At 36.7% G+C, this 12487-nt stretch overlaps 1 protein-coding gene across 1 annotated transcript; it reads left to right on the top strand.

The window, feature by feature from the left end:
- The first annotated feature begins 205 nt into the window (after positions 1–205).
- LOC119509469 (NADH dehydrogenase [ubiquinone] 1 alpha subcomplex assembly factor 4-like) lies at positions 206–882 on the top strand. Its single transcript, XM_037803515.1, has one exon. The coding sequence runs from the start codon at positions 206–208 to the stop codon at positions 728–730; it is 525 nt and encodes a 174-aa protein (XP_037659443.1). The 3' UTR covers positions 731–882.
- The last annotated feature ends 11605 nt before the right edge of the window (positions 883–12487 follow it).

The following is a 12487-nucleotide window of genomic DNA, read 5'->3' as shown; positions in this document are numbered from 1 at the left end:
TAAAAGTGTTTTACAATCTCCAAAACTTGTCTTGATCAGCTTCTTCACTATCCATAACTTTCGTTGTAACTGAATTTTTTTCTTACCTGTTTTATAACTCTGTAAATAGTTTCGTATGGGAGTATAAAATAAAAAGGTAGACAGGGTCTGGCGCAGGTGTTGTCCAACGTGCGACGTGAACCTGAGGGCATCATGCTGTGAAGAGATGGGGGCTGTGGTGGGTCGCGCCATAAGGAACTTGAACCTAGAGAGCAGCGCAGAACGGGAAATCGGCAAGATGAAGCCCTCTCCAGCTCCCACGCACCCTTCCACCCAGATCCTCCTGCGAGAGATCAGCCGGCATCCAGAATTTAAAGGAGAAATTGCTAGAAAAGATGACAAGCTGCTGTCATTGTTAAAAGATATTTATGTTGAATCCAAAGATCCTGTGCCTTCTGAGCAGGTAAAAGATGCTGGAAGACATCAAGAACCAAAGGAGTTCAGATCGCATAAAGGCCATCGCTTTGATATGATGAATATTAAAAACATTCCTAAAGGCAACATTTCCATCTTAGAGGCATTGACACTTCTCAATAATAATAAACTTTATCCTGAAACGTGGACTGCTGAGAAAATAGCTCAAGAATACCATCTAGAACTAAAAGATGTAAATGCCCTACTCAAATGTTTTGTTACTTTTGATGTCAAAGTATTCACTCCTGAAGACAAGAAAGCAATACAATCAAAATGAAGAAAATTACAAAATTACTTTTCCCAAGTGTACTCCCCATCCCCTTGTTCTGTTAGTTTCCTTATTTTTAGCATATTAAATTATATAAATTGCCAAATCTTTAAAGTTCCCCAATGAGGGCACTCTATTGAGCTCTGCTGACTTTTCAATGTTGCCGATAGAATGAGTCTTGTTTTTTTTTTAAATTTTAATTTGGTTTAGGTATGTGATTGTACTATGTCAGCATGACTAATCGCGCAGCGTCTGTAAATTTATTATAAATAAAAGAGTTAATCTGTTAAAAAAAAAGTAGACAGGCCTTTTCTTTTTAGTGGATATTTCATAAAGAGACAATAGAAATAAAAATGCCATACAAAGGCATCATTTGTATCTATTGGGCACAAACACATAAGAAACAATAATAGTTGTGATCTGTCCTTAAATGCAAAATCTTCCCACAATTAAAATGTAGCTACTTTGTGAGCCAGGTGTTTATTAATATAAAGTGCATTTTTAGCATGTGCATATAAGACATCTTTTGTGTCTTAATGCACATCCATGGCTCCTCTTTAAAAATAATGCTAATAAATAGTGAGTTGACCTGTACAGTTCCCATTCATGCAAATTGTCATAATTAAACATCATAATTTAAATTAATTAGGCAGAAGGCCAGTATGAGTTAATGAAAATCTGTTTTATAAATTATTTTAAATCATATTTCTAAGAGTAGCAAATATCTATCTTATAATATAAATTGATCTAACTGCTAATGGCATTAATATATTGGAGTCCTACTCATCTCTTATAATGGATAGATAGGTCATAAATAATTAACAGTTGTTATTATCTAATTGTTCTTAATATAATTTATTTTTGGAAACAGGAAAATATGACTCCTCTAGTTTTTGTTTTCACTGCTAATTTTCTTTGTGCACCTTTTTATCCAGGGACATTTCAAAAATAAATATAAACAGTTCTGTTGAATTTTTCTGAAAGACAAAACAACCTCTACCAATCCACCAAAAGACTTTAGCTATTTGGGTAGCAGATGGCAATCTTTTTTCATAATTGTAAAACAGTTATCTTAAAGAGACTTACACATTCTTCTGGTCATACTGTAAAGAAAACATTTGTTATTTTAAGTCAAGACATATGTTCCGATCTTCCTGGTATGCTGTGCCAAATCTTTTCTCAACGTGTACTGTATCTTGGCTACTACATACTCTCAAAGCTTTTGCATTTTGTAGATCTTTCAGAATCAATCCAAAAGTTTATCAGAAATTAGACATATAAAAGACATAACACTCATATTACTCTCTTGTTTATTGGTAATCTGTGACATTCACACCAGTCCTATTTAGAAAATGTTTACAATACAATGTGTCATCCCATAGTTGGGACAGTCTCCTATATTTAATAAATACTCTAATTATAATGTTAATCCCAGTTTCTTCCTGAAAGAGTGAATTGAATTAGGGATTCAAATTCAAGGTAGGTAATCTGTGTTGTGAAAAGTGCCGTTAATAGAGTTCTAATAGTTATTTTTCTATTCTTGTTAAAGTATGGATTCCAAGGAAATTCAGACTTTTAAATTACTTTAATTGAATTTGTATCTATTTAAATTTAATTTAATCAGCATATAGTTATTGAATATTTACTATATTCTAGACTCTGATCTTGATGCTGGGAAATTCAATAAATAATAAATCAGAGACCTAGCCATCATGATGTCCCCAATATAATGAAATAATTGCAGTTTATTTTGATAGTGCCATAATATTATAAAGGCCTATAAGAACAGAGAGGAGAGAGCATTTAAGTCCTCCAGTTGGGAAGGCTTCAAAGGATAAGTGGCATTTGAACTAGGTCTTCAAACATGAATAGAAATTTGTCATTGAAAAGGATATTTCGGGGGCACTTAGAGTGTGGCTAGAATATAATATGAGAGAAAGTGGAATGTTAGGATAATAGAGTTAGATTGTAATGGGCATTGTGTCAATGAAGGTGTTTTGTGCTGCCAAAAACAAATACCATAAAAATAAAAACTCAACAAGTAGCGCATTTTAGGGTTAGTTCAGTGGCTTAGTGAATGAAATTCACTAGGAGGTGATGATTAAAGGACAAGATTGAACTCATGTTATGGAGAGTCTTCAGTGCATGTTATGGAGTTTGTCAGCTATTCTGTGGGAAGAAGAGAACTACAAATATTTTGACATGAAGAAATGAAATAGCCAGATCAGTTATTATGAAGCTAATTGATGTAAGTGGTATGTTTTTCATACTACTACTGATCTTTTCCTCTCCTGAATGCCAAAATAATTATTGTCTTTAGTATTTATTTAACAATTTTGCTTTGAGACATTTCATTTCTTCTATTTTTATCTCTGATATTAAAATCCTATATTATTTAAATATTAATGCATCCATTTATGTATTTCTCTAACGAGGATGGAAAGTTCTCAGAGTTATGGGCATATTTTACGTTTCTTTGTGTCTACCATTTTGCCTAATACAATGACTTCTTATGGCCTATGTTCAGATAAATTTATTGATTTAGTTTAATTTGACTGCAGAATGAATTTACTAGCTGAAACAAATATTTCCATGAAGATCATTTAATGATAGTTTCAGGATTAAATATCTGGCTTCATGAATAGCATTTTGACTCACTTTTACCAGCTATATGTAAACATTTATGCATCAAACAAGTTCATTTTAGAATCTGAAAAATACAATTAATAAAAGTTACAATTCCACTCTGTTTTCCCTGATCTTCTTTATATTAATACAGCACATTTCTAGAAGAAATAATTGGGACTCATTCCTGTACTTTTTATAGAATAAACATATAGCGAGCATGTAGTACAATTTTCATTACTTAAATCAGGGACAAAGATCATAGAGTAATCTTTATTTACATAATTTTTTTTGTACTTCACTCATTGCCATGCATATAGAGGGACTTCAAAAAGCTAATATTGCCTACAACCATGTTACTGTTATAGACTGTAATTCCAAATGATTTAGGAGAAGCAGTTCACCCACTGTGTTGTATATACACTCCATTTTAGGTACAAATACATAATTAACTTAAGGTCTTTGGCATTCATTGGGTATTTCGTTCAAATATTTTATTTATACATTAAAGACGTCTTCTTTATTTATGATGCCTTTGCCTTCTTTTTGTTATTTTAATAATTAGTATTTTCTTATTTAAGCATCTGATAACAAGCCAAACATTTTGAATGTCACAGTCATACTTTTTTTGGGGGGGCGTTATTTTCAGTTCATTAGCTCTATTAATTATAAATAATAAATCTATTGTTTTCCTTTCACGTACTTATGAATATTTACATTCAAAAAATTCATTCAGACATTAAAATGAGAATCATTTTAGGGAGTATTTACTCTTTCACTCTCTATCTTCCTATCTATAGATCTATTGATCAGTTGATAGACTGATCTATTTATGTATAGAGTACCCTTTTAAAACGAATTTAATATCATCAGTAATTCCTTTAATAATGATTTACTCAATAATATTATGTGTAATCTCTTTAAGAAATTGATATTGTCAACAATTCATAAGGACATTTTCAGACCCACAGTCTTGAAATTTATAAAAGTTTAATATAAGACTATGAAATTTTGCCAGGCGAATTTGAATAGTATTTTATGAGTCTTAAAAAAAACGTGGAAGTTTGCAATTGCATTTGTCGTGTTAGGCCTGAAACTAAGATTCCATGTTAACTGCTGTCTTGTCAAGTTCCCCTCCCAATCTTCTTCCATGGATAAGGTCCTCTAGCCAAGCAACTCTCCTTATCATGGAGACCAAGGTGAAGAAGAGATGTACAAAACAGCTCGTATTTGAAAAGTGTGCAGTTTTTCTGCTATGACTACTCAATGTAGACACTGAGGAATGGAATATAGTATGTATTATGTGCTTTTGAATTTGAGAGTCAGACTTACTATCTTATATCTGGATGATTTGAAGACTTTTAGATTCTATTTGCTGCCCCTAAATAATACAGTAAATAATATTATCTTCAATATAAGTCTCAAAGTTGATTTGTATTTAACTCTTAAGGGAAAAAAAAATGCTCCACAGAATTATAATTTTAGGGGAGTAGGAGGGGATTATTTCTGGTTTGTTTTTGAACACTAAGTGCTGAACTGAAAAGAATTTACGAATGTTCCAGACATACTTAATGAAGGAAACTCCTAATTAACACACAAAAAAATCCAGTTTATAAGGAGCCAAGCAGTTCAAGGATAATTCTCTGCATACCGCACAATGTAATTAAGATGTCTTCTATCCCTTTTATTAGTGTCTTCATTTCTTATTCCTTTTCTCTGTTTTTGTTTTTTCCTCTATAACTGTGGTTTAATATCAGGTTTTAAAATTTTGCCTTGTGAGGAAGAAAACAGAGATAGAAACTGTTAAAATTTATGTATTATAAAAATTGCTGTACTTTTGCAGATAATACAAAATAGAGCAAAGAGAGGGTTGATGTTTTGACATATAATATTGCATTTCATGCATTGCTAAGTATGTGTTTACTCTCTTTTTTATTCGTAATCTCCAATTCTACATTGAATATGCATAAAAGGGGCCTGTGAGGTACAATGTGTAAGATCACATAATGAAGCCATTAATTCAAAGTCTAGAGTTTCAATTCAATACCAGCCTTGCTATTTTCAAAAAACTTAGGTCTACTTGGAAAAAATATTTAAAATACTGTTTTCAGTGATACTTTCTATTTCATGAAAAATGTGACCATTATTTTTGTGGGTGTTATTTCCTCATCTAGAGTTCTTTATGGAAGAGAGAACTTATACTCCTCTACTGGGTTTCTACATACCCATTTAAGAAATGTTGAAGGATGTGTCAAATCTGATATAGTGGATCTACTTCTATAGCCATAATATAACTTTACTATAGTTCTTAAAAATGTTTCTAAACATCTTTCAAAGTTATTTTTTAACTTTCATAAACATAAAAACTACAATTTAAAAAATAAATGCATAAATATGATTAGTAAGCCCGCAATTATAAAGTTTACTGCAGACTAGTGGACAAATGAAAAGTAATAGTTTGAACAAATTTTAAATCAGTAAAAAATAAATATAATGAATGAAAATATTTTTAAATGATCCAAGGTAAAAATATTTAATTTTTAAAAAAAATTGTTAGGATGTTTTACAGAGAATTCGAGTGTAGATATGGATATAAACTATTTTGTTTTTAGTTTTTGAATAGTTTCTCACCATACTCCATTTAATTAAGAATGCTGTTATCATTTGTAAATTGATGGTTCATTAATATTGCCCTTTTTTAGTATATTTTAAATACCAACTTTTATCAATGGAAAATTTGGAAATACTAGGTCAAAATGCTATGGTGTAAATAAGAACATCTAGGAGTCTATCAGTTTCCTAGGGCTTCCATAACAAAGTACCACAAACTACGTGGCTTAAAACAGCAGAGATTCGTCATCTCTGAGTTCTGGAGAACAGCAGTCTGAAATCAAGATGTCTGCAGGGCCATGTTCCCTCATAAACCGGTTTCCTTGATTCTTCTATTTCTGGTATTTGCCTGCAAATGTTCTTTGGCTCCTAGAAGCCTCACTCCATTCTCTGTCTCTTCCCCACAAGGCCTTCTTTTCTGTCTGTCTCTTCCTGTGTCCAGATTTCCCTTTTCTTACGAGACAACCAGTCGTATTGCATTAGGACCTACCTAATCCATTTTGGCCTCATCTTAACTAGTCATATCTTCAAAGACCCTATTTCCAAATAAGGTCTCACTAATAAGGTTAAGGTTTAGGACTTTAACATGTCTTTTGGTGTACATAATTCAGCCCATAATAGAGTTAACAGTAAAGAAAAAAATCTATGCAGAGTAATTTCAGGATGTGGTAATGGGGATTTCAGTGACTTGGGATCCTGCAGCAACTCAGGCAGCACCCTGTGAATTTTAAAAATGCTTTAAAATAAATTAGGTATATAATGTTAAAATTTCTAGGCCAAAATAATATAAATGTTTCTATAACTTCAAAATTAGTAAATATTCCACAAAAAAAAATGGAAAAATAAAATAAAATCAAAGAAAGATAAGAAAATCTAAGGGAAAATGGCATAAGTTATGAAAAAGAATAAAATTTCAAAATAAGTGGGCAAGGCATCCTACTTCTAGCAATGGTAGAAACAGGAGTTCTAACCAACTCTTACACTGAGAATGATGTATGAAAAGATGCATTGTGGAGCTAGCAAGTCTGAAAAAAACACCGGATCAAATCTAAGAAAAAGGAGCAAGCCAGCACCCAGAACTCGTTTTCCACTAGACCTGCATCTTCCAGTAAGGTAGCCACTAGCCAAAGCTGGCTATTGAGCACTTGAACATGGCTAGTCCAAACTGAAATGTAATATGGGTTTCAAAAATACACCATCTTTTGAAGACTTAAAATGAAAAATAGATTAATCTTTAAGAGTTTTATATTGCTTATCTGGTAAAATAATATGATATATTGGATTAAATAAAATACTTTATTAAAATAATTTTACCTGTTTCTTTTTACTATTAAGTAGCTATAACAAAACTTTAAATTACTTATGTGGCTCACTTCTGGGGCTTGCTTTATATTTCTATTGGATAGCATTGTTTCTGAGCCTTCTGATGATTGTCACAGAGGCATCTGAGAAGGTGAGACACTAAACAGTTTTAGCTGACCCCTAGGGTGATTGGAAAACACTGGAGTTCTGTGCCTACCTTGGTAAAGACACCAGGCTTTTAATGGGAACTACAAAAGGATAGACTCTAGGAATAAGAATAAACTGATGAAAGTATTCATAGGAACCAAAACTCGGCTTTGACTTTTCTCAATTTGTGGTTGGATTAATTAGAACTAGGATGGCAAACATAAACTCGCTCTGGAGGACAAGTACTAATCAGACCCTCAATTTATCTTTAGAAATTGTCATATTCAATATTAAGCACTTGATCCAAAATACCCAAGCATATGAAATGATAAAGTCTGTCTAAAATAAAAAGGATGCTACAGACAAAAGAGGCAGATTAACCAAGGATGTAAAAATGCAGCGTTAACAAACATAGGCATTAAAATAATTAAATTGATTATGAAAAAAATGTACTGAGGAATTATAAGCAAAACTGATATTGAGGGGGAAAGAGAGCTATACAAATATAAAAAGTGTAAACTCTAGATGTGAAAAATGCATAAATTTAAATTAATAACTTAATGGGTATAACAGGAGATTAGATGCAGATAAAGAGATATTCAGTGAATTAAAATATAGATTGGAGACAAATATCCAGACCTAATCAAGGAGAGAAAAGATGAAAACTATATAAAAGGGCATGATAAGTAAATTGTGTGTTGAAAAAGTCTGATATACTTGCAATTTCCAATCCCAGAAATACAGGAGAAAGAAAATGGAACAAAAACAATACTTGAAAAGAGAATGATTGAGAATTTTCTGTAATTGACAAAATATGTCAAGCCATAGTTTTAAAAATCACTCAAATACAAAGCACAATAAACACAAAATAAAGGACACTTACACGTCAATTGCTGAGAACCAAGACAAAGAGAAATATCTTAAAAATATTCAGAGGGGAGAAAAAAACCTTTGAAGGGGGCAACGATAAAACTGATACCTATCTTAATAGAAATGTTGGGAGTCAGAAGACAGTGGAATGATCTGATAGTGGGCTGAACAATGACTCTCAAAACTCTGGAACCTCTGAATATGTTGGGTTACATGGCAAAAGGAAATTAAAATCACAGATGGAATTAACATTACTAACCAGATAATTTTAAAGTAGGAAGATTAGACATCAGAGTATACTGCAGGATAGATTGGGAATTCAAGAAAACAAATTTACCCAACCAGATGAAAGGATTCTTCTGGATTATCCAGTGGGCCAATGACACTATAAAGGTCCCTAAAAGTGCAAAAAGGAGGCAGAAGAATGGGAGGGAAGTGGTGATGGAAGCAGTGCCAGAATGATACAGTCAGAAGGACTCAACCTGCCAATGCTGGTTTTGAAGATGGAGGAAAGTGCCATGAACCAAGGAATGTGGGCAGCCTCTAGAAGCAGGAAGAGACAAGAGAATTGATATTTTGATTCTTTCCTTGGGCCTCCAGAAAGGAATGCAGCTCTGCTGACACCTTTTTTTAACCCCTGAGACCTGACAAGAGTTCTGACTTACAAAACTGTGATATAATAAATTTGCATTGTTTTAAGCCATAGATTTTATGTTAACTTGTTACAGCAGCAGTAGGTAACTGTTCTGGTTTGCTAATGCTGCTGGAATGCAAAATACCAGAAATGGATTGGCTTTTATAAAGGGGGGTTATTTGGTTACAAAGTTAAGTCTTAAAGCCTTAAAGTGTCTAAGGTAAGGCATCAACAATAGGGTACCTTCACTGGAGGATGGCGAATGGTGTCCAGGAAACCTCTGTTAGCTGAGAAGGCACGTGGCTGGCATTTGCTGATCCCAAGTTGTGTTCTAGCTCTACTCTCAGCTCCTGTGCATTCTTCAAAGTGTCCCTTTTGGCTGCAGCAAGCCTCTGGGCCTGAGTGTCTCTCTTTCAAAGTACTCCAGTAATTAAATCAAGACCCACCCTAAATGCGCAGGGCCACACCTCCATGGAAATAATCCAATCAGAGTTATTACCTACAGTTGGGTGGGTCACATTTCCATGGAAACAATTCAAAGATTCCAACTTAATCAACACTAACAATCTGCCCCCACAAGATTGCATCAAAAAATATGGCGTTTTGGGGGACATAATACATCCAAACTGTCACAGTAACTAATATAGATACTTTTAAATGACAAAATAATTACTGCAAACCTAGATTTTGTATCTAGTGAAAATAACATTAAAAATATGAAGGTGAAATAATGACATACTCATTTATTAAAAGTTGGAGAGAATTTATTAACATCAGACCTGCAATAAAGGGAATCCTAAAGGAAGTTATTCAGGCAGACAGAAGAAATTGAAAACAGAAGCAAATTTAGACATTCAAAGGGAATAAAGAATGGATAAATATATTATAAAGTTAAGTGTCGTTTGGCTGAACAAAGCAACAATAAAAAGTAAATCAAATACATGTCAATAATAGCATATAGATCAAACAAGAGGATGAGTTCTAGGAAATACGTCTTGGTTTTTCCTCTATGATGGGTTTTCATTTCTTCAATCATAAATTGAGACATCAGACTTTGCCCTTCAGGATATTACCAATAATAACAGATCATGTAACATTTTCGGTAAATATGTTTGAACATAATATTTTATTTATATATACATACATATATATATATATATATATGATTCTCTGATTTGTATGTGTCTCCTTTGAATGTATATTTCCAGAAGAAATCTATAGGCATTCTCAATTCAATATAAGTCAATATTTATTAATTAGGAATACATGTTTTAAATCTGAGTTGCAGCTGGTGGTTTTAAGCGGGTAAATTCAGGCTTCATATTTTCTTCTCCATTTCTTCTGTTGTCATCTCAGGTTTTTGTTTGCCAAGCACACATTTTTCATTTGTTTGTTGTTGTTTTTGTTTTTAGTATGTAGAGACATGGAAAAAAATGCTATGTATTGTGGAAAGCCGCCTCCCGAATCGGGCCTAGCGTATGCGCTGCAGCCTGCTCTAGAGTTACCCCCGCCCATCGAGTGAGCCAAGATGGCGCCTGCATCCTGTTTCCGCATAGTGACGCATGTATCCGCCACCCGCTCCTACCAATCGAACGCGATACTAGCCTAGAAGCTTATTGGTTGTTAATTGTGTATAAAAGGTCTTACCCGGACGGGGTAGGGTGAGACAGCCCACAAGGAGCCGTGCCTGACGGCCACATCGAGGCTGCTCTCCCACGAGGCGCCGTGCCCCGTGTGGGAACCAGTAACACAGAATGTTCATCTAGCTGTAGTAAAGGGCTTGCTTTCACAACTGCCGTGTGGTTCGAGTCGTGATTCATGACCAGGTTAGTTCGCGCAGTCTGCATCTCTCTCTCTCCTTCCCTGTTTCCCCTCGCCGGCCGGGAACCGGGGACCGAGCGGGGCAGCGCCGGACAAGTGGTGGCCCGTACGGGGAAGCTCCTCCTCCTGCCTCGCTCTCGACGGTCCCTCTGTGAGGAGAGCAGCGCTGCGCGTCGAGCTTACGGCGGACTTCCCGCGCCTGATCAACGCGAGAAGGTGAGTGCGTCTTATTACATGATAGTTAGGGCCCGTGGGTTTTCAGGTGACCCCGGGGGACTCGGAAGAGCTCTCCGAGTGACTGAAGTATAGTGCCGACTGCAATCATGGGGCAGTCCGGAAGTTCACCTCTCTTAGCTCCCTTAAAGAACCTTTTGAAACAACGGGGTATCTCGGTCAGGAAAAGCTCCCTTCAGCGTTTTCTTGATGATGTTGATACTTTTGCCCCTTGGTTTGCCTGCACCGGCAGCCTTAGCCTACCCTCTTGGATGAAGCTCGGTCGCGACATAGACCGAGCGCGCCAGACGGGCGTGTGTATGGACCCGATTCTAGTACCCATATGGGAGACCGTCCGTGCGGTCCTTGAACTAGAATCAGCTACCGGCCTAAGCCCGTCCTCTGTCTTGCAAGAAGCACGGTGCGCGCTCCAAGAAACCCAGTCAGTTTCGTCAGCGGACGGCTCCTGTAAGGGCAAACCGCCAGAGTCCAGTGACTCTGACTCAGAGTCAGATAGCGATACTGACGAGAAGGCGGAAGCATCCCCGCTAATTGAGTGGGAGGAGCCTCCCGCCACACCCGTGCGGCCTTCCGCCCCACCAATGTCTACCGCTGCACCCCCAGGGACACCCCAGCTCCCAACTGACGCCTTGGGCGGTCCCACCAAAGGACCTTGCCGAGAGCTCCCTCTAGTGGCCATGCCCAGTAAATGTAATTATCCTTTGCTGCCAGACCCGGAAACCCCGATGGGTCGGTCAGGGGAGGGGCAACCTTTGCCGTACCCCCCGCCCGAGTATACAGGCCCTCAGGACCCTTTGCCATTAGGTAGTGGTGGGAGACATTTCTGGAGATGGAACCCTTTCACAACATTTAGACCTTTTGGCATGCTGGGTGGCTACCAGCCACTTGAGCCGCAGCCAGTCTCAGAAATGTACCCGGTTATTATCAATCCCCAAGGTGGCAATCGGCACGAATCATATGATTACAAACTATTGAGGGAATTGAGGCAGGCCGTCCATCAGTATGGCCCCAATGCCCCTTATACCTTGAACATGATCGAGAACCTCTCTGCTCTAAATCATACACCCGCAGATATTTTTCAGCTAGCCCGTGCTTGCTTGCCGTCAGGCCGATTCATAGATTGGAAAGCATGGTTTGAGGAGTTAGCTGAAGAGCAGGCCGCAAGGAATGCGGCGGGGAGACGTGGCGGGTGGAATGCTGACATGCTGTTGGGGAGAGGCGCCCATGCCCAGAACCAAACGGGTTTCCCACAAGAGGTCTATGCCCAGATCTTCCGCTGTTTTGTGGGTGCCTGGAAAAAGCTAACAGGTGAGGGAGAGGCTCAGGCCTCACTCAGCAATATACACCAAGGCCCCACAGAACCATTTGCGGATTTTGTAGCCAGGATGCAAACCGCAGCTGAGAGAATCTTCTCAGATCCAGGAGTAGCAGAGACTGTGGTTAAGCAAATGATTTTTGAGCAGTGCAACAAGGAGTGCAAAGTTATCCTGGCACAAAACAGAGCAAAAAATTTGACAGAGTGG

This window comes from Choloepus didactylus, chromosome 14, assembly GCF_015220235.1.
Source record: "Choloepus didactylus isolate mChoDid1 chromosome 14, mChoDid1.pri, whole genome shotgun sequence".
Taxonomy (NCBI): domain Eukaryota; kingdom Metazoa; phylum Chordata; class Mammalia; order Pilosa; family Megalonychidae; genus Choloepus; species Choloepus didactylus.
This window is presented reverse-complemented; position numbering and strand designations above follow the sequence as displayed.

Excerpts from the sequence above, each read along its gene's own strand:
- LOC119509469 (XM_037803515.1), top strand. The coding sequence starts at position 206 with ATGGGGGCTGTGGTGGGTCGCGCCATAAGGAACTTGAACCTAGAGAGC.